General features: G+C 49.2%; 6 protein-coding genes across 6 annotated transcripts; 1 reads left to right on the top strand and 5 right to left on the bottom strand.

Annotated features, from left to right (window-relative positions):
• Positions 1-1948: 1948 nt before the first annotated feature.
• On the top strand, positions 1949-3812 carry LOC112888636 (protein ALP1-like). The gene is made up of 3 exons (XM_025954904.1): positions 1949-2011; positions 2097-2442; positions 2525-3812. Exons 2-3 carry the CDS (start codon positions 2165-2167, stop codon positions 3555-3557), a joined length of 1311 nt encoding a protein of 436 aa, XP_025810689.1. The 5' UTR covers positions 1949-2011; positions 2097-2164; the 3' UTR covers positions 3558-3812.
• An 848-nt stretch (positions 3813-4660) lies between these two features.
• Positions 4661-5841, bottom strand: LOC112890573 (glutathione S-transferase T2-like). The gene is made up of 2 exons (XM_025957441.1): positions 5398-5841; positions 4661-5314 (listed from the first exon to the last, which is right to left on the bottom strand). Exons 1-2 carry the CDS (start codon positions 5839-5841, stop codon positions 4661-4663), a joined length of 1098 nt encoding a protein of 365 aa, XP_025813226.1.
• A 10335-nt stretch (positions 5842-16176) lies between these two features.
• On the bottom strand, positions 16177-17383 carry LOC112890572 (myb-like protein H). The gene is made up of 2 exons (XM_025957439.1): positions 16950-17383; positions 16177-16684 (listed from the first exon to the last, which is right to left on the bottom strand). The coding sequence occupies exons 1-2, from the start codon at positions 17381-17383 to the stop codon at positions 16177-16179; spliced, it is 942 nt and encodes a 313-aa protein (XP_025813224.1).
• A 4988-nt stretch (positions 17384-22371) lies between these two features.
• On the bottom strand, positions 22372-22791 carry LOC112890571 (E3 ubiquitin-protein ligase Os03g0188200-like). The gene has a single exon (XM_025957438.1). It carries the CDS (start codon positions 22789-22791, stop codon positions 22372-22374), a length of 420 nt encoding a protein of 139 aa, XP_025813223.1.
• Positions 22792-24023: 1232 nt separating this feature from the next.
• LOC112890570 (RING-H2 finger protein ATL39-like) lies at positions 24024-24452 on the bottom strand. The gene has a single exon (XM_025957437.1). The coding sequence runs from the start codon at positions 24450-24452 to the stop codon at positions 24024-24026; it is 429 nt and encodes a 142-aa protein (XP_025813222.1).
• Positions 24453-24676: 224 nt separating this feature from the next.
• On the bottom strand, positions 24677-26529 carry LOC112890241 (GDSL esterase/lipase At5g37690-like). The gene is made up of 6 exons (XM_025957143.1): positions 26203-26529; positions 25991-26118; positions 25766-25892; positions 25564-25676; positions 25246-25495; positions 24677-25167 (listed from the first exon to the last, which is right to left on the bottom strand). Exons 1-6 carry the CDS (start codon positions 26471-26473, stop codon positions 24899-24901), a joined length of 1158 nt encoding a protein of 385 aa, XP_025812928.1. The 5' UTR covers positions 26474-26529; the 3' UTR covers positions 24677-24898.
• Between the last annotated feature and the right edge of the window lie 101 nt (positions 26530-26630).

The following is a 26630-nucleotide window of genomic DNA, read 5'->3' as shown; positions in this document are numbered from 1 at the left end:
TAAGTAGCTCTCAAGAGGCTTCGCCGCCGCCGTTAGGCTTAACTTCGGCAGGTTTATGGACAGGAGGATCTCAAGGAAACTGAACTTGGGAAACCAAACCATGGCGTCGTGTGTCCGTGTCATGCATCTCTACTACGATGCCGATGGCCACTTGCTCTGAACAAGTCGGAAGCATCAAAGTCTGAACATATACATATACAGGCATTGATTGTGCTTATTTGGTGTCTGCTCAGCTCCCATTTCCCAATGCACGTTGTTCAACGTTTTTTTTGGTTCCGTCAAGCCCATTGTGCTCCTGCAAATTCTTCTCTTGTATAAATTACTTCAGTATTGTCTAGTCCAAAAGTTCAGTGTCAAACTGAACTTCTTCAGTATAGTCTGAAGATGTGCACTGACTCTTCTTCGCTCTACTTGTGCCTGTCGCTCAGTGTCAAACTACTTCAGTATTGTCTAGTCCAAAAGGTAACCATCGCAATCTTTGTCCTATAGTGAACATGTCTTTCAATCTCTGCAGACTACAAGGTTCCAGTCTACAAGGTTTGCTTCCATCACATCTCATGTACCCAAATGTTTTGGTCATGGTACCAGCTAGTGTAGCAGTGACAATCGCCAGCATATGTTGCAAAAGTTTGAGATACCACTGGCAACTGCAGAGGCAGCGACAACAATGTTCACTTCTTACTGAAGTAGATTAGTGTTCTTTCTGTACTAAAGCTAGTAATACCTTGATACTTGAATCAGATGCTAATCCGGTTACAGTTACGTGTCACGAGCACCCTCCCTTTTAACGTATCACAAAAGCACGAGCAGATGCAGAAGCAGGAATTCAGAGCTCAAGTACAAAAGAGTTCATCAGAATTTCCTCAATGATTCAGTGCTCAAGCATGCCAAGAGTTCAAGAAGATGCAAAATCATATCCTCCTGATGATGGCTTTTTCGTTCCAGCACTAGTTCTTCTATTGTATCAATCAGCGATGATTTGCTACTCCGGATGAAACTCCAGCAACGAAAAGAAAACAAAAACAAATGTGAATTATGCAAGTAGTCAGTAGTGGGAATGGTAGAGATTGTAAGTGAAGTTTGAACAGATAATGTCAGAGAAGATTTTGATACAATATTGAAATAATTCATCAGGTTAGAGTGATGTGTATGTCAGTATAGCATTGCCTCTAGATGATTGCAGTAAATGGTCTTGCATCATGCACAAAGAGTGTAAACTACGTAAATTTTGGAAGGAAATGAAACTCTTACTTCCAGGAAGTAGTTATCTGGTGTACCAAACTCTTGGTGCCACGTTTCAGGTCTTTCTTTCCAGCTTCAAGTCCCATAGCTGCAGCCTCGGCTCATTGACCGTGTCCAGGAGCAGCAGGAGCTGCCATACTGCCATCAGATGCTAATCCTGGTTACGTCGGCTAGTCGCACCGCGGGGAGCGCTAAATGAATCTGTAAATAGGGTATGACCCACGTGGTCCATCGGTCTTTCCACCTTTCTTTGAGCAAACGCTGCGGCCGCACACCTGTATTTGGATCTGCATCTCAACGGAAGTAACGAGCAGGCGCTGCTCCCTCCACCGAGCGGCGACTGCGCGGCCGTCTCCTTCCTGTCCGGCAGTGGCGCCCCTGCCCTGCTCCCCCCGCACCGCCACCTCTGCTCCCCCCGCGCGCCGCCGCCCGCTGCTCGTGCTCCCCCCCCCCTGCGCGCGCCCCCCTGCTCCTCCCGCGCCGCCCCCTGGTCGTGCTCCCCCCGCGCACCGACCCCTGGTCCTGCTCCCCCCGCACAACGCCCCCTGCTCCTCCCGCGCAACGCCCCCTGCTCCGGTCGCGCCGGCCCCTGCTCCTCCCGCGCAACGGCCCCTGCTCCTCCCGCGCCGGCAGCGAGGTCCCCCCGCGCAACACCCCCTGCTCCTCCCCACGCCGCGCCCCTGCTCCCCCCTGCTCCGCGCCGCCCCCTGCTCCTGCTTCCCCCGCGCGCCGACCCCTGGTCCTGCTCCCCCCGCGCCGCTGCTGTCCGGTGAGCTCCTCATCGATTCCTTCTAGGTACGATTGGCCATGGCCTAGGAGCAGCCATCTGAGCTCTTATTTGCCCGATCTCGCAGTCCAAATAGCTGGATTCGATCTCTGCATGGCCGACTGCTAGGGTTCGTCGCATGTTCCCTCCACGGCCATGGCAGTCTGGTTTGGTTCTAGCATGTGTAGAACGTGGGTACTAGAGGAAGAGGAAGAGGAGGACGAAGATGATTTTCTTTTGCTTGTTGATGATGATGACTTGGAGGTAGTGCAGTTGTTTGAGCTCGAGAATGCTGAATCCTCTCGTCGTATTCGTCGTTCGAATGGTCCACCAAAGCAAATACGACAGAGGGATCATGCGGCCGGGGATGCTAGGATCCGTGCTGACTACTTTGGTCCCAATCCTGTTTACTCGGCGCTCCAGTTCCGTCGACGGTGTGTTTCTATAGTCTGGTAGTCATGGATTGCTTCATGTGTTACTTGGCATCACATTGACAGACCTTATCTTTGTGTGCAGGTTTCGAATGCGCGTCCATGTGTTTGAGCGCATTGTTGAAGCGATTGAAGGTGCAGACTCCTACTTCAAGCAAAAGGAGGACGCCGTTGGGCATCTTGGGCTCACTAGTTTGCAAAAGTCAGTTGCTGCTATTCGCATTCTTGCTTATGGTCTACCTGCTGATGCTATAGATGAGTATGTCCGTATTGCCGAGTCAACTGCTCGTAAGGCTCTCCACCATTTTTGTCGGGCTATCATTTCTGTATTCGGGGAGTACTACCTACGTGCTCCGAATGCAGCAGATGTAGAAAGGCTTCTCAGAATCGGAGAACAACGTGGATTTCCAGGATTGTTGGGAAGCATTGATTGTATGCACTGGGAGTGGCGCAATTGCCCCGTGAGATATAAAGGCATGTTCACAGGGCGTGGGAAGCATCCATCCATGATACTTGAGGCGGTAGCTTCGCATGACCTTTGGATATGGCATGCCTATTTCGGCATGCCGGGCAGCTGCAATGATATTAATGTCCTTCAAAAGTCACCCGTCTTCTCCCCATTTTTGAAAGGCGAAGCAGCTCCGGTATCATTCACCGTTAATGGTCACACATATGACATGGGTTATTATCTAGCTGATGGAATTTACCCCAATTGGTCAGCTTTTGTGAAGACCATTTCCAATCCTATGGATACGAAGGCAGCACGCTTTGCTAAGGAGCAGGAAAGTGCTCGTAAAGATATTGAGCGCGCTTTCGGTGTCCTTCAATCTAGGTGGGCTATTGTTCGAGGCCCTGCATATGGTTTCCATCGTGATGAGATTAGGAACATTTTGACAGCATGCATAATTATGCATAATATGATTATCGAGGATGAAGGGAAACTTGCAGAGAACACGGACTATGAGAATATTGGAGTTACTGCTGCTCCATACCGGACCATAACCCAAGAGAGATCAGATTATATCAAGAAACATCATAAGTTGAAGAATCCTGCCATCCATAGTCAGTTACAGATGGATCTCATCGAACACCATTGGATGAGGCATGGTTCATCCTAATCTGAGTACGAAGATATCAATGGCTGCTCTGCCTGCATATGCTTCTTTTAGAGTCATATTATGTATGGAGTCATAAGTACCGTAATCTTGTTATGTTGGATGTTTATGGCAGTATTCATTAAGGAAACTAGTCACTTTTGCACTGCTATTTGGGTTCAGTATCTACATAATATATGTAGGTTGACAATATCCTGCATTTCATTATCTGTTAATTAGTTTGTTCTTAATTGATATATGTTATTAGCATGGTGCGCATATGCTGTTGTTGTTTCCAAGATTTCAGTGAGAAAGGATGTAATCTAACAAATTGCATTGCTCTTGTCTTGTCATAGACCTAAAATACACTAATTTCGCCACTCTTGTGTTCTTTAGGCCAGAGAATACATGAAATGTCACTGAAGCCACCGATTGAGATAGGCAATCTTGTACCTGTTGTTCTTGCTGAAGCTGATTGCATCTAATATGCATGCAAAACAACTGGAACAGCTGTTGCATACTTGATATTTCCACTGTCGTGCTTTTCTGAAAGCTACGAAGCAACTTGATTCTTTTTTGGGTTTTCTCCTGGTGATCGATGTTAACAGAGGTGTAGCATAGATACTAAACTTGATATATGAATAATTATCAGGAAAAAGCGTAGCCTTTTTGTCAGTTACTACAAGGTAACAACCTTCCGTGGTATCTACTATAATGCATATGCAAGCTCTAAACTGCAATCTCTGACCTTCTGTACGTGCTGTGTGTCTCTCAAAAACTGCAAGAGTTTATCATAATTCAAACCATGTGTACGTAAGGGGCAATGCTGTCAGCCTACTTCGGCTATTCTTGCCAAATGTTTGGAGGCGATTTCTGAAGCGTTTATCATCGATCGAACAGAATTAGATTCAGCTGGTAAAACGATGCCGAAAAGGGGACAAACCACATGATATTTTTCTAGCTTTGCTTCATTCAGCGAGCTCACCATGAATTGTGTCCACAACGTACAAGCACGGGCAAACACAAACGAACGCGACTACTTCAGCAGCTACCCAGTTTACGCAGCATCAGGTAGCTGCAGAATATAAAATGTTACAACACAGCCACAACAGTACTAATACATGAGTTCAATTGTCGTATTCGTTGGCACCAATGTTGCGCAGTATCTCTTGCTGTTTCTTTTCATAGTACTTGCGGAGGCGCGGATTACACTTGTCCAGATCAATCCCGAGGATGCGTTCTTCCTCGTGTGTTTGTTCCCTGTCAGCTTTCTTACGCATGATCTGCAGCTTCTCTTCCTCAATTGATACCATGTGCTTATTGTGTTGGCAAACCTCTTCGTACCTCTGTGACTCCATGTGGCGCATCTCTTCGTACCTCTGTGACTCGATGGCAACCCTTTGTTCATAGCGAGAGCCTTTCTTCACATTTTCTTCTTCCCATATTGAAATCTTCTGTATGGACAGGTCCTGCAACTTTGAAGCATACTTAGATGATTCTGATGGAGAGGAAGAGGCTGATTTCTTAGCTGCTCTTTTAGCTCCATCCCTCCCCATAGGCCTCTTGCTGCCTGAGCACTGAGAAGACGGTGTCTCCAGGTCATGATCGATGTCTATGGCGCCTGGTGGAATGTGTTCAGCTATTGCATCGTCGTCTCCAGGTCGTGCCCCTCTGATGTTGAGCTCCATCCACTTAGGCTCATCCTTGAGTAAATCCCAGCAATGCATGTAAATATATGGGTATTGTTCAATGTCTGCAAAGTTAGCTAGAGCTGAAGCGGTCTGCAAAAAGGGTACACAATGTTAGAATTATTGTGCCAAATGCCAAAAATTGTAGTTAATAAATGGATGGTTAGATAGCTCACTTTATCTGCATCACTCATCCCGCTCGGATTGTCTCGAAGAACATTTGCCATGTACCCTGCAAATTTACTCGATTCAGCCTTGATAGTATCCCAACGACTCTGCAGCGATCTTCCACTCCTCTCATGGAAGGAACCCCTCTTGCTATTGTACTGGCCTGTAATCCTAGCCCAGAACCCCCACTTCTTCTGCCCTGTGTTTATAATTGGGTCACAGCTAATTTCCAACCATGACTTCACAAGGAACACATCTTCTTTTGGGGAGAAGTTGGATAACTTGCTGCGACCAGGTATGCCCTTGCGTCGTCGACCAGCTGCAACCAATGCTCCTTCCTCATCACTGTGACTCTCTTTCAATACCGCTGCTTCAACACTCTCGACCGTAGTAGCGACAGGCTCATTTTGAGCAGGGGGTGCAGGAGATGATGTTGGAGGTTGGAGTGGCATGAACCCATGGTTCAGAGCTGCGGTCCACCCTCCCTGCAAAAATGGGTACTACTGAGCGGATGGTTGCAACCCTGGGTTCCACCCTCCATAGAAGCCTTGCATTGGAAGACCCTGACCAAAACCGGTAATGTTGTTACCAGCTTCATCACAATTATTAGGATTCATCCTGTAATCACACCAAAAGTTGCATTAGGGAAGACCACCACCTGAGCACTGAAACCTAGGCCCCGTTTAGATTGCAAGTTTTTATAACTTTTGGCACTTTTTGGTACTGTAGCACTTTCGTTTGTATTTGACAAATTTTATCTAATTATGGACTAACTAGGCTTAAAAGATTCGTCTCGTGATGTACAATTAAACTGTGCAATTAGTTATTTTTTTACATACATTTACTGCTCCATGCATGTGTCCTAAAATTGATGTGATGGAGAGAGAGTGTAAAAAGTTGGAACTTTGAAGTGATCTAAACAAGACCCTAACAACACAATTAATTGAAGCTCATATGCTCAGCCATTTGCTAATCAAATACCAATGGCTTGTTAAACATAGGATATGCAAAATTGATCTAGGAGCAACTAGAACAAAAAATGGAGTTTAAATTGAATCTCTAAGTTGAGGGTGGCTCAGTTCAAAACTTAACGGACGAACTGAATGGCAATGGCCATTCAATTGTCGAGTTCAGGGAAGAGAGCTGCCTGCATGGCAAATCTTTGGAGACCTGATTCGTGAGTTGTGATGCTGAAATTGCAAAAGTGCAAATCTATGGAGTCAAGCTTGTTAATTCATTTCCCAGTTTGTTTACAAGTTCAGATCAAGTATGAATTGGAAATTGGGAGAGAAATTGCATAAGAGCCAGGCAGTTCAAAGAAAAATAGAGAGGGAAACAGAGCTGATGCAGCACCATGCCTGCCTGCTTGCCGCCGATACTGCGCGCATCGCAAAAAGGGCAAGACCTCCTGCCATGGCCATCGGTGGTTGTGGCCTGCCTGCTCGCCGGTGTTTTGGTGAACAGGGACCAACAATGAGAGGGGTAACACATGGAGGAGATCGAGGGGGTTCCGTTTAAGGGCCTCACCACCGGTGCGGGTCCTCGGGATGGCCGGAATCGAGACCGGTAGCGGCGGCGGCGGTCTGCTCCGTAGCGGGGGTGCTCCGGCGACCGTTTGATGACAAGGCGAGGAGGGGAAGGTGCGGCTCGGTGAGGGGAAGCAAGTGGTGGCGTCGGTTTATTCCGGCGGGCCTCCCACATGACGAATCTGCGGAGAAAACGATGGCAGCGAGGTCCCTGCGGCTCCGGCGAAGTTCTATGGCGGCGTGTTGCGCGACGGAAGCAGGGGCGCGCGGCACTACTGCGGGAAAGGCGAGGGAGGGCTGGGAGGCGGTGCGAGGGGGCTGCGCCTGGGCTTGCGTGCCCAGGTCAGCTCGCGCTCACGCCGCCGGGCCGGGGGGCGACCGTGGCAGGGGCCTACGGGGCAACCGTGGCGGCTCGCAGCGGGGCCGGCGGGGCCATCTCGGTGGCTCGCAGCGGGGACAACGGGTCGACGCAGCGGGGCCGGCGGTGCTACTGCGGCGGGTTGCAGCGGCCACGGCGGGCGAGCGCCTCCGGATCTAGAGGTTGCACAGCCTCTATAGGGAAGAGATTACCTTCTCCGTGGACGGCGAATGGGCGACCGCCCTGTAGAGCTCTCCTCCGAGTCCGTCCGCGCTCGCCTCAAATCTCTCAACTCCTTTCGCCTCCGACGACGCTTCCTGGCCTCCTTTGCTGACCCGCCCCTGCACTCTCCGGCGAGCACTGCCTCCTCCTCCCCCCCTCCCTCCCCAATACCCTCGGATTTGAGGGAGACCGCCGGGTTCTCCAGGATGCTGTTGGGGAAGAATGTGGCCACTTCACAGGGCTGGAGAGGAGGCTGCTGCGTGGACACTTCACAAGGCCGGCGCGAGAGGATAGCGTTCGTCTCCGGCAGCGCTGTGTTTGCCGATTCACTGTAGCGAGCGGAAGGATCCAGTACCATATACAGGTACGCGGTGCGGGAGTTTAATCGGTACCCTTGCAGCTCAGGCGCGTGTAGCGGACAGCGGTGCGACTAGCCTCAGAGTTCAGAGGACCCTCCCTTTTACAGTACCACAAAGCACAGGAAGATGCAGAGGAAGGAATTCAGAACCAGATGCAGACGAGTTAACCACAGTTTCCTCAGAGATTCAGTGCTCAAGCATACCAAGATGATGCAAAAGCATGTCTTCCTGATGATGGCTTCTTCAGTTCTATCAGATCTTTATGTTATAATTTTACTTAAGTCCGTCAGCAATAAGCTGGTACAGCACCAACCAGAGTTGCATGCCTGGTACTCTGGATGCAATTACATCAAGAAAACAATAGCAGGTCAAATCTCGTTTCAAACAAGCTACGGGACGAGCCGCCCGCCATGGCTGGGTTCTCGGCGTGAAGTCAAGCTCGCGGCTGCTCGCTCCGCTCTGCTCGGAGGGCGACGAACTGCGAGCCTCGTGTCCCTTGCAGTCCTGTGCTTGTCGCGGTAGGCAGCCGGGTGGAGGGATGAACGGTGGGATGGACGGGGATGCGCCTCTGCGGATTCCGGCAGCGAGGACGGCGGCGGCGGCGGCGGCTGCCGTCACGGAACGGACGGGACGAGCCTATCGGAACCAGGGTGCTCTTTGAAAAATATGGAGGTCTATATTTAAATATTCTGATCGTGACTGTTAATCACGTATAGATGTGCAGATGGTCCGTGTCCCGTCAGGAACCACATAATTTTGACCCGATATGAGCACGGCCCAGCACGGTGGTCTCCGTGCCCGTGCTGGCCCGGCCTGCTAGCTCGTGCCGAGCATGGGCCGCCACCCAGCACGCCGGGCGGCAGGAGGCTGGCACGACTCGTTAAGAATTATTACCCACCCTTATATAAATAAAGCAATCCTAGCAGTCAAACTCCTCACTCCTCGTGACCCCGCCGCCACATACCCGTCACTCTCACCCTCTCTGTCTCCAACGCCCGCTTCTCTCTTGCGCGCTAACACCACTCTTCTCATGCTTGGAGCTCCTCCCCTCCATCGCCAGCACCGTTTCCCGTCTCCTCTACTCCACCGCCGGCGCTGCTCCCCCTCTCCTCTCTTCTGTCACCGGCGCTGCTCCCCCCTCCTCCCCTGTGTCGCTGGCGCTGCTCCCCCTCCTCACCCTTTGTCGCCGGCGCCGCTCCCCGTCTCCTCTACTCCACCCCGGCGCCACTCCCCCTCTCCTCTACTCCGTCACCGGCGTCACTCTCCTACCCCTCTCCTCAACCTGCCGGCACCGCTTCCCCCTCCTCGCCTCCACCGTCGGCGCTGCTCCCCGTCTCCTCTACTCCACCGAGCCACCGCCTCCCTCCCACGTGGGCATGGCACACGTACCGTGCCCATACTTCACGGGCTGACCCGGCACAAAATAGGTCCATGGGCTCGTGCCTGGGCTGAGGACGCGACATGACGAGCGGCCCGACACGTCCTGTTAGCATGGTCGTGCTGGATCTGGCCCGGTCAGTTCGTGCTCAGGCCAACCCGGATCCGTGCTGGGCAGCTTGAATGGCCATCTATATAATCGTGATCCAAAATAGAGGGTTATTTATGCACTACGAGGAGCTATTTATAAATATTTGGATCGCCACCAGGGGTATTTTGCAAATAACGGCGGTCAGCAATGTTGCTGCCTCCGGCGAGGGCGCGGCGCCGCTGGGGCCTCCGCGAGCCCCGTGTGGCGCCGGAGGTCCTGGCGGCGGCGGCGTTCACCCCCTGTTTCTTCAATCGAACTAACGCGCCAAAACACCGCCTCCTGACCACGCGTGCTGCGCCGCTCATGGTCCCGCCCCGTCGCCGGCCGGCGCTTCGAGAGCGATCTTGACCCTGCACAGCGGGCAGATGTTGCTGCTCTTCGCCCACGCGCCGACCCCAGTCCCGGTGAAACGCACGCCGGCACCTCGCTGCACGGCTGGTGTGACCAGAGCGGGTCCAGGCAGACGGCGTACACCACCGTCTCGGATGGCCCTTACTTGTCCGGCCTCTGCCGCGACCGCGCCGCGTACGGGAAGTACGGTAGCGCCACCGGCGGGATTGGTGCGGCCAGTGCCGGAGCAGCCGTCGACGTCCGTAGCGGTGGTCCAACAACGGCGAGCCTCTGCTGCCGTGTTCTGTCGCCGGCGGCTGGTCTCATATGGTGCGGGGAATCAGCACGAACAGCACGGCGCCGAACAGGACGTAGAGCTGCCAGAGTACGATAGCTCCCGCCTCCCGGCAACATCCCGTCGACGACGATACTCGCTCAGGTATAGGCATGCGGCGGTGGAGCTGGCGGCGGGTGGGCGGGGGAGTCGCTTCCTTGCTGCGATCGATCGACAGCGAGCGATGTTTTTCCGAGATAAATAACCACCGGCTATCTGATGATCAATCTGCTTGTGTGTACAAACAAATAGGGAGGCAAAGTTTGGGATGCCGGAAACTTAGGAAACTTAGACCCTGTTTGGTTAGGCACTAAAAAATAAATCCTATCACATTGAATGTTTGGACACCTATTAGAAATATTAAATATAGGTTAATTATAAAACCAATTGCATAAATGGAGGCTAATTCGCGAGACGAATCTATTAAGCCTAATTAGTTTATAAATTAATAATATTGTGCTATAGTAAATATATGCTAATGATGGATTAATTAGGCTTAATAGATTCGTATCGTGAATTAATCTACATTTATACAATTAGTTTTATAATTTAATCGTATTTAGTCCTTCTAATTGGTATCAAACATCCGATGTGACACGAACTAAAACTAAATCCCCTTAAACCGCGTGTGCACCGCATGACCAACTTTGGGAGATAGATGTACGAAATTCGAGGGGAGATGTAACAAAGGCTACATTCAAACAAGCAGCCAGGCTGCCAGAGTATTCAACAGAAAATCTTCGTTAAACTTCACGTGCGTGTTTATCTTCGATTGGAAACCAGACTCTCGGGTCCACGGATCTCTAACACAATGCAGATCATTGATCAGCGAAGGGGACTTTGCAATTATTTTCAATTAGTTCAGATATTCTTTTTTTAGAGGAAGATATTCTATTAAGTAGTTGATCATAAATAACAATTTGTGTCCTCATACCAAGTTAATTTTGCTGAGAACATGTTAAATACAATAATTCTATACCATTCATCATATAACAGATGATAGCTCAGAGGGTAGGCGCCGTTCCTCTTACGAGCAGGACCGTAGCATGCTATGTAACGGAAAACAGCTTGGGCGCACATGGGCAGGTGCCCCATTCAACGGCGTTACCCTCACGTTAGTTTCAGTGCACTCATACTTTTTTTGTCTTCTTACGCCATTCTTGTCTTGCTCCCCCTACTCCATACACACAGAGGCTTGGATCGCAATTGATATCTACTGTAAATCATAGCTAGATAAATTTCTAGCATTTTATTCAAGAAATACTTTCTGTACAAATCCAATTACCATCTTTTTTTTCCTGAGCTGACTTTTCTTGTCAAAAGTTTCAAATACAATTTAGGATTGGATCATTCTAAACAAGAATCAAGAAGGAACAAGAGACAAGAATGAACACAAACTATCTGAAATAAGAAACATCAGTTGAAACTTGGAGTTCCATATCTAGATTTTGGATTTTTGAATCTGACAAGAAACAATAGCAAAAGGATAACAATGGATTTTGGAGTTCTGAATCTGACAAGAAACAATAACAAAAAGATGAAAATTTTATGTCTGTTCACAACGCTTTTGATGCCAAAACATGCATCAGCAAAGAAATTGCAGGAGAGAACAGGAGATATGTTCATTCAAAAAAAGAAAAGAGATTTAGTCTCGAAGAATGGAATCGCACGCGCGGCCACCGATTGTCACAGACGGAGTACTTCCTGTGCTGTGCGTCTGCGTGCCAGCTGCGGAGTTCGTCCTTGAATCCGCGGCAGCCGGCTCCACGGGCGATGCTACCAGCACCCGCCTCCGCTGCGGCCGCTCCTGTGGCCACGCTCTCTCCTCCGCCGAGTCCTCGGCGGCGGTGCTAGATTCACGAGGATTCCCAAGGCGCTGCTCTCCGGATCTGTGGCGCGGCGGCGGTGCTCGTCGGAATCCGGCGAGGTGGCGGTGATTTGCTGGGAATCGGCGCCGCATGTCTCACATCTGAGATGGACAGGATCCGGGGCAGCAGGAGAGGCGGCATGTCCGTCGCGAGCGGGGCACCGCCGCGGAGGCGCCTCAGGAGCAACGGCGGCGGCAGCGGGGACAGCGCCGGGGGCCCCAGGGTCTCGCAGCGCTCCGAGCACCGCCGGGGCGAGCGGCTCATGCTCAACGGAGGCGGCGCCGGCGGCGGCCGGGACGACGCCGAGGACACCTCCGACGATAGCCTCGGCGACGACGCCGCCGCCGCCGCCGAGGATGCGCTCGTGACTCGTGAGGGAGAGAAAAAAAAGGAGAGAGGGGTGAATGCGACGGCAGCAGATGAGTGCTCTCGTGAGCGAGACAGAAAAAGGAGAGAGGGGTAAAACTGTAAAAAAGACGGACGTGGGGCCCAACAGTTATTGGGGTAGCAGTTGACGTTGACGGCGTTATCTCCCCACTGAATCACCACCGTTGAAGCTTAATGGAACGGAAGAATCCGGAGGGCAGATGCCCATGTGCGCATAGAAACCAGTCTCAGCTAGGTGTGGTGACTTGTCACGAGATTTAGGTACAATGGTGTAGTTCATTATAGGCAAAATTGGCCGTGGGACCTCACTCAAGGCTTTTGCCACAGGTCATTAACAAAGAAGGGATTTACCAAAACCAAAATACACTGCTTAAACATGTCAATTTGCTGCTAGACATTATAGGTGTTATAATAATATATCCTACTCAAGCAGGTAAGAAAACATCATTTCTAGATAAGAATACCCTTGCCCCTTCAAATAAGCATTTCAACAGCATACAGGGGAGCATGTAGAGCATTTCATCTTAGAACAATATAGCAGGTTCAAATGGAAATAGCAGGTCCAACAAAATATTACGCTCCAGCCACATTAGGCTATCTAGTACAGTACCAGATTCACACATTACATGGCCACACATTAATCATGGTTTGAACAGCAACACTATAAGAACATATCACTACAATCTTCAACATTTTTGGTTTTCCCTTATCGTTGACAGGAACCGGAAATCCTCACCGCCGCTGCAGAAATCCTCGCAGTCGCACAGGCCTTGCCTCCCCCCTTGCCGCTTTCCCTTTCCTCCCTGGTCAGGTGCTTCTCGAAGGCCTCGATGGCTCACCGGTGCCGGCGGCGCCGAGTATTGCAACGAGGCGAGCACGACCCTGCGCCGCAAGTGGGGTGGATGGGGGGAGGTGCATCTGAGGAGAGCCTCCGGAGGGGCTGCGCACCGGCGGCGAGGGCGGCTCTTCGCTAGGATGCTGCTGTGTGCTGCCGCCGCCTGTATGCCGCGAGGAGCAGGTAGGTAGCAAGAAGAAACGATGCAGTTGGGAGAGGAACGGATGTGTGCGTGCGAGACAAACTGAAGAGGCACCGGGGGTAAAATTTTCATTCCAGGTGCCTTTACAATTTAATTGAGCAAAATATGGAGTGTGGTGTCCAAAAACAAATTGGCATGGTTGAGGAGTGTTGTCGGTACATACAGACAGGGGTATCTCCTGCTAGGGTGACCAGGCCCTTGGCGTCTCGCTATCCGTAATCTCCCCCTTGCCTTCTGGGGGACGTGGCGTACGGCCCGGGCCTAACAGCTGGGGACCGTGGTCTCCGGACCCTCCCCGTGCTATTCCGGGACCGGGGCCCCCACGTCCCCAGGAAAGCTGGAGAGCTCTCGGGTAGCCCCCGCGGACCCGGTCTCCCCAGGGAGGTCCGGGGCCGCCACATGTGATGGCCGGACCATCACAGGCCAGACCGCTCCGACCGGCCTCGGGGGCCCGGACCCCCTCCCCCCGGGAAGGGGTCCGGTGCCGCCACGCGCCGTCCTGCGGTGGGAACGGGGCTGGCCCTGCCACGTGCCTGCGGCTGGAGGCGCTTCGCGGGTCTCCAACCCACCTACCAGCATTTAATGCGGTAGCTGGGCCGTGCGTGCCCAAGTCAAAAAGAATGGCCTGCCACTGACACACGGGGCAGGTAGGCTGACACCACGGTAAGCCCGCCTGTTTCCAAGGCGGCGCGTCGTATCACCGTGCACAGTGCGCGGACTGTGTACAGTCCCGTCACGGCGCTGCGCGCGTGATGATGGCCTGTAATAGGCGAGCCAAGGCGTGCGCTGTAACAGTACGCACGCAACGGGTCAGCGCTGTTTCACCGCCTGGCAGGAGGTTCCATCCCAACAGTGACAGCACGACTTCACTGTTGGGCAACGCTGACACTGGACACTGTGCAAGATAAGGCTGTACACGGCCATATCCTGGCTGTGGATACGTACATCAACTTCTCGGTCGAAGAGGACTACGGAGAGGAGCTCGAGGAGATGACCTCCATATCTCTCGTAGAACAGGCTCCTGTTGGCCAGGCCCACCTGTCGGGGTCCGGCTCAATGTAAGTACTCCCCTTGGACTATAAAAGGGAGAGTGCACTCGTTAGAAGATAAGGATTCAGATACACAAGCACAAGTCCAGGTTAAGTTCCAGGCAGGCTTACACAATCAATACAACACCAAAGTGGACGTAGGGTATTACGCTCCGGCGGCCCGAACCACTCTAAATCTTTATGCATCGATCGAGCGCCCCTAAGTCTCCTCCAAACCCATCCTTAACTGGGATTAGGCGGGTGCTTTCCGCCACCCGGCTGGAGAATTCCTCCGATATGTTCTGGCCAAACCGTTTTTTCTTAAGGTCTGCAGCAAAAGCACCGATTGAACGGTGTCCAGGGGCTAATTTTGCCTTCATTATACAGTGGGCCACACAGGTGATGGTGGCTGATTAGTGGGCTGACAGTTCCTGTGGCTTACTTGTGATTCCCCGGGAACCCCAAAAATTTTTATATATTTTAGTGCTGATTTACATAATTTAGGAGGACTACGCAAATTCAGCCAAAAAGTATCTCTTGATGGTGTAGTTTTTTGTTAAGGATTATTTTATGAATAATGGCATAGTTATTTTCCATCATGGATTTATATTTTTTTTAATAAAAAATTGTCATATGTAATCCAGTTCCTTTCATAGTTCATAAATCATAGAAAATGAGACTTATGAATTGTGGAAATTTGAGCTTCTATAGTTGTGTATTCAAACTGATCAATGACATATAGTGGATGAAATATTGCTAAGACTATTACTCAAGTCGAAAATAAAGCTAGATGATTCTCAATATTGCTCTGGTTCAATGAAAGTTAGAAATAATTTATAAAGTTAAAATATTTCTAAATTTTCAATACTCGGAACTCCAAATTGGTACTCAAATGAGATTTTATAGAGAAAAATGGTTAGGTAATAATTCATTCAATCAATAGTATGCTCTTTTATACAATATAGTCCATAGGGAGCATCCATGATATCGTAATGGATGTTCTAAGTTATATCTCTCTTAATGTTTCATTTAGAAGCACTATGGTTGAAGATAAGATGATACAATAGCATAGTCTAGTTGAAACTGATTCCTATATAATACCATAGTGGAGAATAATCTATTAAGTCAATGTATGTAGCCCTACATATTATGATTTTTTTGAACTAATAGCTAAATATGGTGGAGCCTCAAACTCCCCTAAAATTGAGGCCTTTCTTTGGTTCCTCTAGAACAGGGAACCACTTTGGCTGCGGATAATTTTTCAAAAGAAGATGGCATGGAACTGAGAAGCAATACAACAGTTGTGCTATGAATGCCATAAGGCTAGGTGCCTTCGGAGGATAGTTTCACATGCACATCCATGCATGCAAGCGGATCCAGCTTATATAGAAATATGTTTGTCTAGTGGTAGATCCTGATACAACATCATTTTCCTTAATGGCATAGGCATGTGCTCATTTTATATTTTTCTTTTTTTGCTAGAGATAAAATAATCAAACATGTCATACACACAGAGCCATCCATCGAAAAAATGAAAAAACACAGTTAGCAATGGAAATATATAATTAAATACCAATACATTTTCTAGTTGTAACTTTGATCCAGACATAGTCCTTATATAAATTCGGAACACAAAGATAATACCTCAATAAAATACTAACACATACATATAGCGATACCACTCAATGTTGCATTGCAACATAAGTATTCATTCCCCAGCACCGGAAAGTATTATAATGCTTAAACCACTTGTATAGGATGAACTAATATAGGCCACAATGCATCTTACGATACTAGACCACATAAAAATCTAGTTCATGTGCATGTTCATGATCCACTGATTAGCAAAAAAATCTCCCTGCTGATCATCAGTCCAACCCATGTGGCTCCCAGCCCCCTCCATTAATGGAACCACAGAAGAGCTACTAGCTCCCATCTGTTGTCGAGAACCATTAGCCAATGTGGCAGTTTGGCTGCTGCTAGCTTGGCCAGTGATGTGCATCAGTGGTGATGTAACCTGGGACAGATTATTCATCGCAGCTGGTTGATCGCCGGAGCCATAGTGATTTGGGTTGTAGGCACCGCCGGTGATGGTGTGCCCCTCCCAGCCAGAAGCATTGTTCTGCACCCCAAGCTCGGTGTCGTAGAGGCCAACATCATTGATGCTGTAGCGTTGCTTTTTATTTGGGTTTTGTAGCCTTCGGAAATACTTCTGGGCATGGCTGCAGATCTGTACCGGGGTCTTGTTGGGAAGGAAGTGCCTGGAAATGTTCTTCCAGCTGCCGCGACCATATGCATCCAAACCTTTGAGGAATTTCCTAAGACAAGGATTAGGATAAACTAGTGAGATAGGAATTCAGATCCAGTGTCCGTACTTTCAAAATCAATGATATAAAAAACACATGCTTAATATATTCCTTATCATAATTAGTATCTCACACCACATACTTATTATGTGTACTAATTATTCACAATTCACGAAAAATATAGGCCACATATTTACAAAATAGTGCAAAACGAATCAGAGGATCTAGCACTGATGTGTATGTGAGAGGATTCAAGGATAAAAAGAAAGTCAATAACCTGTGTTCCTCTTTGGTCCAAAACCTTACGGCATGTTGCTTCTCCTTCTGAGGCATGGGATGCCTTTGCGGCACCTCTACCCCCTTCCTTATGGCCTCCATTTCCTCCATAAGAGGATCGCATAACACTTCCATGTTTCCCATGGAAGGATCCTCTAGCGGCGTTCCAAAGTTGCCGATCATGATGTTGTTGTTTGTTACTACATGTTGGTTGCCACCCTGCATCCTATGCATCATCTCCATCATGAGTTCAACATACAAGTTGGTTACCTGATGCTTCTCCTTCAATGGAAATATTGCTTGGAGCTCATCCATAATGTCAGTGTGCTTCTTGTTCATGTTGTTTGCATAAGTGTTGGTGTTGTTCCCCGCAATGTGAGATTTCACTGTCTCGATCTCAGAAGCACTCCACTCTCCATTGAAACTAGGATCCATGGGGCTCAATACAACACAATACTTGGTAGTATGAACAAGGAATGATGGTTGTTGGAATGGGGAGAATGGCAAGCACAAGCCGGGTATTTATAGGGTTTCTAGCGAATCTTTTTATGCTAGTTTTGATTAATTACATAATAAACATAGATATTAGGGAAAACAATGAATTTTTAATAGCAATATCAAAGATATCAGGTCATGTATATATTTATATGACGATGCACATTAGTTATATTTCCTATAGTTCAAGAAATATATCAAGATATCACACACAATTTATTTGATTATTCAAATAAGATGTTAAGGGAGATGCACGTGCACCCATAGATGTAGATATTGACACAGGTAACACGTGTCGACGTGCATGCATGGCCATACCGCTAATGCCGTTATTCTTAGGCACACAGGATGGCTAGATACTAGTACCTACTTTGGATACTATCAGTTGACTCCATCATTATATTAGTGTTGAAATTTAGTGATGACGATGATCTCACCAGATATATCTATATCTAACCAAACTTCTTGGTAAGTACGACATAAATGATCTTGAACAATCCGAATCCAGAATATATGCGTATCTTTTCCCATGATTTGTACTCATTTGTTTTATTTATGTACATATAAAAAATGAATGTGAGAGTAAGTCAACATTTTGCAACAAGTAGTATGCACACAAGGTCCATTCATTGTCGGTTTGGTCTTTATACTATTCATGAGAAATTGCTCGAGATGATCAAGAATGACAAGAATAGCATGTTTTTAGAACTTCCTGATGTGTGTATAGAGATTAGCTACACTTGATAAACTAATTAATTTGGTAACCAACATTTTGATTGTGTCAGAAATGACCCATGGCTAGCCTAGACAAAGCACGGGTAATCTATCTTTTAAAGGTTCTAAGTTGTTATAATAATTAGTTAAAACAATTGAGCACCGGTAATTCTGTATCTTGGAATGTTCACATATTTAAGATGTATATACTACCTATATTTTCCTCCACAACTTAAACGTACACCACTATCTACAATATTAAATTATATTAAATGAATCCACCATGAAATATTTATTGTTGTTTTTGGTGTCCTCAACATAGTAAACATTAGAGAATTTTGAATTACAACAAACTAAAACTCTTTACATCAGGAACGTGGGAGTAAATCTTGCAATGTTAGTTGTGAACTTCACGCTCCAGAATTGCAAGTTAAATACTCACACCGTTTAGAAATGTAAAGCATATCTTGATCGGGGAAAAATCCAACTTTTTAAACTTTTACCAATAGTTAGCTAAATTCTATGTACATTTTCATGCATACAATTTACATCAATATATTTATATTTGAACTAAAGGCATAATTAACCGATGATCGAAGACCAAACCAAAATACCCGAAACTGAAACCGAATTAACTGCAACCGAGAAATTCGGTCAAAGGTTCGGTTTTGAGTTTCCAATAACCGAAATAACTTTGATCAATTCGATTTTAGACCTCGGCTAATCGAAGTATTCGAGATAACTAAAATCTGACCTCATAACATATTTAACCCAGTTCAGTACCCAATCCTAGATATATAAAAGCCACTCACCACCCAACCTCAACCCCATTCCCCATTCCCCGTTCCCCAACCCCTACTCGCACACCCTCCCATCCCCCGCTCTAGGCCAGCAGACCGCAGCTATGCTTCCTCCTCGCATGGTGGCAACACCGGTGCACGCGGCAGGCCAGCACACCTCCTCCCGAGCCTTCTGTGCCGCCTTTGCAGCGAGCCAGTGAAGGGCCGACGGTGGTTCCAGCGCAACAGCAGGCCGGCAGGACCACGGCGCGCGACGCATGCTTAGGCTAATCGCAATGGGGGTTTCATATCCATGTTTCCAAGAATGCCACGTCAACTTTGTAGAAGGATGAAACACCCTCTCTCAATAGAGAGTTTCATCTCACTATTTCATATGCCAACATACTATTTAAATGCTGCAAATAAATAACCAATAGGATTTACTCAATTGTGTGAAGATGAAACAAAACACTCTCAATGGAGGTTTCACACGGTTTCCAAGTTTTTGGAAATGGGTTAACATAGTTTTATCCTCATGAAACTCCATGAAACTCTTACTTCTTAAATGATGTGCCATGTCATCCAAATTGCTGATGCTAATTAATGCCATGAAACACCCCATGAAACTCCCATTGTGAATAGCCTTATGGCCCTTGCAACTCCCGAGGTTGCGGCGCATGCTCAAGGAGCGAGAGGCCAAGGAAAAGAAGGCAACGCCCGCCCATAAGGATCGACAAAATCTATTAATTTTCTCTATCATTGGACTTCAAATCAGTTGAATTTTTATTAGCTTTAATTCATCTAAGGCAGTAATGACAGACATGGGGATTTCTTTTTCTTGATTTTCAATTTTGACTGGTCTATTCAGCCATGAGGTAGACTGAAACCAAACTCTTCGGTCTTCATAAATCTAAAAGACCAATCGGTTCTGATTTTTGGGTAACCAAAATTCTAAATAAACTGAGGAACGGAACGGATCGGTTCGGTCTAATGTAATGCCCGCCCCTAACCATCACGATATAAGAATATAAAGGAATTTCAACCGGAAGCACAAAAATGACCTTGAACTTTGAACGTATCTAATTCTTGAACAAGAGAACCGCTTGTGCCTGCCCGCCGATCTGCGCACTTGTTCATAAGGCAAGATGGCTAAAATTGAACTAATCCTTTCCGCAATATGTTGTAGCTATCCATGGTGCACTCCTCAAGAAATCTGGAAAAAGTTGTAGCTATACATGGTGAACATAAGTTAAGTTAGTGGTAATTTTTTTTATTACCCTGGTGCATTGGCACCAAGCTAGCTCAACGTGGCGTCTCCCCCTGGATAGATGGATTACAAGTGGTCCAAATCCGTGTAAACCCGCCCATGCACAGACTTTCTAATTTGCGCAAATACCAGAAGTTATACTTCATTAAGAAAAATAACACTCAACTTTGTATGTTTTTTCTAGGATTTCAAGTTCTTACACTCGAAAAAAAGGTGCTTTCGACGTGTCTTATGGTCACAGAGATTCATAGACAAGCGGAAATCGGCTCATGAAACGTAATTTTTTTCCTTTGCATGGTCTATACAAGTTACTCCTACATCTTAGAGCGTGTTTATTTGGTTCATGACAAAATCGTTGACATAGCTCTTAGCTAAGTTCCCGTAGGTACCGTATGCCTAATAATTTGTTTGTCACAGCTTAGACATGCTTTGGCAATCGAATAGCTTTATGAAAAGTGGCTAAGAACCAAACACGTACCGGCATCAAAAACCATGGCACAGCATGTAAACTACAGCGTGCTTAGCCATGAACCAAACATGCCTTGCAGCAGTATAGATTTGCATACTACACCACGTCATCGGCAACGGCAACCGCTACTCCATCTGATGATCCCGGCACGATGATCTTCGCCCTGCACATCGGGCAGCTACCGTTGCTCCTCGCCCACGCACCGAGGCACTCCCTGTGGAACACGTGGCGGCACGTCAGCACCTCGCTGCAAAGCTGCCACTGCCGGAGCGGCTCGAGGCAGATCGAGCACTCCGCCGCCACGCCGCCATGCGCGGCGTACGGGAAGTACGGCAGCGGCCTCAGCACGGGCGGCGCCGCCGCCGCCTGCGCGGCCAACGTTGCCTCCGCCCTCGCCGCCAACGCCCGCGCGACCCTCTGCTCCGGGGACTCCGCCGGCTGATCCGGTCGTTCCGCGCACAAGCAGCAGCAGAAGACCGCGATGCCCAGTACTAGCACCGCGCCGAAGAGCAGAGTGGCGCAATTAACGTCCATTATATTTGCGAGGATGCCGCCGCCGGCGCGCGCGACGACGGCGGGCTAGAGAGCCGGCGGACGAGTCGGGCGTGGAAGCTTTGGTTCCTGCTTGCGCGAGGATAGACAATATGGCTCGAATTGTGGCGTGCATCTATCTGGTTCCGGTGCTCTAGCTAGTTGTATGTAAGTTTGTTGGCAATTGAGTCGGGGAAGGATCCCGACTCTAATGCTATGCTGATTGCTAAGACCTTCTCCGTCAGGAGATGTGGAAGACTCAGATTCTTGACCGTGCTGCGTACATGAATCAAACAACAGCGATCAATGGGAAACTACTTGGACGCGATCAATGAAACTAAGTCATCTACCCACAGTTATTTCTAAAAACACCCGCACTCATATTTTACCCATATATATAAAAACTTCTGATAAATTAGACCGTAAATCTTGAGATTGATAAAATCACCACAGACTGTTCATTATTGATATCATATCCTCTATTGATAAAAGGAACTTGTGTTGAGTCAAAAACTTTAAATCCAGATGAGAACACAAGTTCCACCATTATTAAATATGGGTATATAAAAATCTTTGGATGAGAAATTCCAGTAAAACAAGAATCCTGTATTTAGCCAAGGAAGTTAGGCGCGTGATTCCTTCATAAACATCATCTAGTTGTAGCCATTTTAGGTGGCAGCATTATTTCCAATATAAAACCTAGCCAGCTCTATTTCTACCTTCGAAAATTCAGGAAGAAAAGAAATGAACAAAAGTGACTTTTTCTCTGCACCAGCCTGCACACTGGCTATATGCGTGCATCATCAAGGTAACCGCATGTTGTGTAGATTTCAATTCCCTTGTAATATAATAAAGATGCGCATTCGAGAAATAAAAAAAAAGACATTAACGTTTTCTTTTCGAAATTCCATAACATTAATGTTGATTAGGTGATCTTACGCACAAACAAATATACAGTATCTGATATCAAACTCAATTCCACTTGAAATATTAATGAAATTAACAGAAACCTAGATGAATAGTGATGGAATTGTGCAAACACTATCCATTCCGATTTCTTGACAGTTGACTCAAGTCAAGGATGATGGGTCGTCGGCTGCATCGAATCACAAACACGAGCAACTTTAAACTGACAGGCGGCGCGCGGCTGCTGCTGCTGCTGCTGCTGCTACACCATGTCATCGGCGGCCGCTATCCCGTAGGCCGCTCGTGGCAGCACGACCCTGGCCCTGCACAGCGGGCAGGTGTTCTTCTTCCTCGCCCACGCGCGGATGCACCCCTCGTGGAAGATGTGGCGGCACGCCGGCACCTCGCTGCACAGCTGCCCCTGCCGGAGCTCGTCCAGGCAGATGGCGCACACCGGCGGCGGCTCCGACGCCGCCGCCGCCCTGGCCCGCGCCGCATAAGGGAAGTGCGCCAGCACCACAGGGGCCCTCAGCCGCTCCTCGTTCCGCGGCGGCGGATGCCCCTGGCCGTTGGCGCGCACTTCTCGTCGCAAACACACGCTGCAGAGGCAGGCTAGGAAGAAGAGCGCGATGAGCGGGACTACCATCAGTAAGAAGATCTCATCCCCCGTCTGCAACGCCATAGTTGTCGCGGATGATCAGATGAACGCCGGCGCCGGCGCCTTGTCTCCCGCGATCCAGAGCGATAGGGTATCTATCCGATGCGCCGCTCTCGGTCACAAAGGATGACGTGCGGGAGGATACACATGCGATTTGCGTTAGAAGGGTATACCGGTATAGTTCGTTTGAGATGGAGAAATTGGAGTCGGGAGGGAACACTAATACTTTTCATAGTAGGTTAAAGACTTCTTTTAGTATGTTGAATAGCAATTTGGCATAGAATTTTTAATATTAGAATTCATTATGGCCATGATTGTCACTAATAAATCTTTATTTCTATTTCTAAAGCACGCAAAAAATCTTTTGATTTGATCTAACAACATCACCGACAGGTGGATCCAAAACATATGTAATAAGAACCGAACAACAACACTAAGAATGATAAAATACAATAAATTCGTGTTGAAAAACCCATCGTCGAAACGTACTTTGTTGGCTTTGTTTTTCCGGATTCTAAGATCATCCAACACAAGAAGAAAAAAACTATCATTATTGATGGACGGATCGATCCAACAAATACACGATCCCACAATGCTAAAAATACTTTCTCCTTCTCCCAAAATTCAGCTCCCCACCCCTCGAGGAAAAGGGCATCCCTCTCCCGCCTAATACTTGTGTTTTTAGCTTATTTGGCCGCGTGAGGCAAAGAACCATCGAGGTCTAAATGAGGATGGCATGGTTGGTGTGAGAAATCGAAGTGAAGCTCGCTTATATTGGAGGTAGAGAATCAAGAAGAAACCACCGCCTGAGATCAGATTGAGAGCTAGAAAGGAGGCCAATGGGAGGTAGAAAATGAAAGAGGTGCACCGGGTTTTGGCCCGGCACAAAAATCCGTGTGTAGATATCACTACTCTAATTCTGTTATGAGGTCACATTTTTTGGGCATACAGATTTAACTCTTCCTGGGATTATACCCGCATCCCTCTCCAACATTGACACATGAAAATGATACTAAACATTGTAAAATATCAATTGCGAAATAATTTCATGAAAACCCGAATTATGCCAGTTTTATACGAACAATCCAAACATATACCTTGTTTATGTTAGCGATCAATGTCAAATTAGCTATGCCACAATATCTATAGAACATGACCAAATCGGAGTGATGTCATCAGATGATGGTATTTCGACGTGCATCAAGCCACACCAAAACAAGAATCAGGCCGTGTAACAGGCGACGGCGTAGGATTTGCTACACCATGTCGTCGGCGGCGACGGCGCCGCCGGATCCCGGCACGATCTTCGCCCTGCACAGCGGGCAGCTACCTTTGCTCCTCGCCCACGCGCCGACGCAGTCGCCGTGGAACACGTGCCGGCACCCGGGCACCTCGCTGCACGCCTCGCCGACACGGAGCGCCTCCAGGCAGATCGCGCACACCAGGGTCTCCGACGCCCTGCCCCGCGCGTACGGGAAGCGCGGCAGCACCACCGCGGGCCGCGCCGCGGCCACCGGAGGCTCCAGGGCCGCCAGCGCCGCCAGGGCGGCTCTCTGGCTCTGCTCGGGGGACAGGGACTCCGGCGGCGCCGGCTCCTCGCACCAGGAGCGCCTGGTGGCAAATGCCACCGCGAAGAAGAGCGCAGCTCCGAGCGCGAGGATCCAGAGCTCCGCGGTCTCGTTCATCGCCGGCCACTCGGCTGGCCGCGGCACGCCCTGGGCAAGCACCGGCTGTCTGTCAGGCGCTGTGGTTTGTTTCTTGCGGGAGGAGCAACAAGGGTTTGTTGAGACGTGGTACGTACGCGTGCATATGTACGAACACGACACCTGAAGTTCTTGTTTGGGATAAGGTTGTGTTGTGTTGGGCTTTTGGCGAGTTTGATTGAAATTGGTTGGAACATCGAGTCATCTCGTGCAAAATTAGGATTCTTGAAGATTTGGGACATCGTTTCATGCTTTTTCCAAAGAAAAAAATGTATTACAATGGCGATACTACGATTTCACCTTGCTCTCTTCTACCACGTGGAATAATAACTCATCAAACACAGGTGCTATCATGCAATTGTTTTTTCTGGAACAGCGCCGACTAACGGGACACGAGTCGGAGTTGCCACACAAAAAGGCGTGGGTGATCAAGGCTTGCGCGGCGGCGCGACGCGGGTGGGCGCCGGCGCGCCGACGACGCGGGGCGGGGACGTGCCGTTGCCGGGCGCCACGGCGCCGGTGCCCACCATCTCGGCGAAGAGGCGGTCGGCGATGATCTGGTTGGCGGCGTCGGAGGTGTGGTACGCGTCCCAGAACACGAAGTCCTTGCGGTCGGCGCAGAGCTGCGCGGTCGGCAGGCACAGGCCCCCCACCGTCGTGTCCACGTCGCAGCACGACGTGTGCGACGTCTTGAACCCTGCACCCGGATGCGCGCACGGCGGTTACCGATACGGTACGTTGCGCTCAAACGTGGCGTGGCCACGGCTAGGCTTACCGTATTTCTGGGGGTGGTCGATGAGCTCCATGACGATGGAGTAGCAGTCGGAGAGGGACATGCGCGCGCCGGGCAGCTTGGCGTTCAGCCCCTCCAGCAGGTTCCTGGCCGCGGCGTTGAACTGGAGGGCGTACGCGTTCACGTCGTTCAGGCACTCGCCGTCGTCCGAGAGCACGCGCTGCGACGGGATGCAGCCCAGCGGCGCCAGCCCGCTGAACCAGATGTGGCGCGCGCCGAGATCGTACAGCCTCTGCGCGGAAACGAATTTCAGAATGCGATCCTAGGATGGCAGCATTGCGCGGTGCGTCCGTTTCGTACCGTGAGCTGCCGGTCCATGGTCTCCATGAGGAGGCCGATGAACTCGTCGTGGGTGTACACGATGCCGTCCGCCATGAACGGCCGCAGGAAGTTGTTGACGTAGTCGTTGCTCCCTGCACAGCGGAGCGCTCGCGTCGTGTCAAGTTGATGCCATTGCGTGCATCGACTGAGCTCAAGAAATCGAATACATTAATTTTCTTACCGAGCCCGATCTGGAATATTGCGCCATTGACAGTCTCCTCGGCGGCCTTCTTGCCGATCTTGGCGATCATCGCGTTCTTGATCTGCTCGAAGGACGATATCTGGTTGTCGAACGACAGGTACTGAACCTGAAAGTTTGCAGGTTCGTGGTCATGTTGCAGTTTTCCGAGGTACTGGGAATGTTCAGAAGCACATGAAGCGAAGCAACATCGGTTTTGTAGCTTACAAAGTAAATGCCGGTCTCGTTGAGGAGCCCGGCGCCGCCGGACGCGAAGTTGACGCCGCCGAGGACCTCGTCGTCGGTCATGTACAGGGAGAGGAAAGGCACCGGGGGCGGGGCGCCAAACTTAGCAGCTGAACGCGTAATTTGCATTGCACAATGTCACTCGGGCAGACGATGAAACTAGTGAATTTCTCAATGCAAGAAAGTGCTCTCACCCATGATGTCTCCGATGGTCCGGCCATTGGTGAACCTCCCGGTGGGGTAGCCGGTCTTGTAGTCGATGCCGTACCAGGGGTAGTTGCACTTGGCGAGGGACAAGAGGAGGTAGTTGTTGTTCCCGACGTCGGACATCGAGTCCCCGAAAATGTAGATCACCGGTGCACTCTTGGTCGTCGTCGTCGCCGCGGCCGCCGGCGTCGAAGCTGCGTCGGCGACCGTTGCAAGGACGAGGACGGCAATGGCAACCACAGCGGCGAAAGCAGCCATTGCTGTGAACTGAACTGGGCTAATTCGTGGTGAATATCTTGTGCTGTCTTTGGTGATTGCCTGGATGGTGATGGCCTAGGCTGCATATCTTGCCCTGTTTTTATAGCTCGACGAAGAGAGTAGTGCCACCACAAGTCATGGGCGTTCTCTGCAAGTT

Source organism: Panicum hallii, chromosome 4 (assembly GCF_002211085.1).
Source record: "Panicum hallii strain FIL2 chromosome 4, PHallii_v3.1, whole genome shotgun sequence".
Taxonomy (NCBI): Eukaryota; Viridiplantae; Streptophyta; class Magnoliopsida; order Poales; family Poaceae; genus Panicum; species Panicum hallii.
This window is presented reverse-complemented; position numbering and strand designations above follow the sequence as displayed.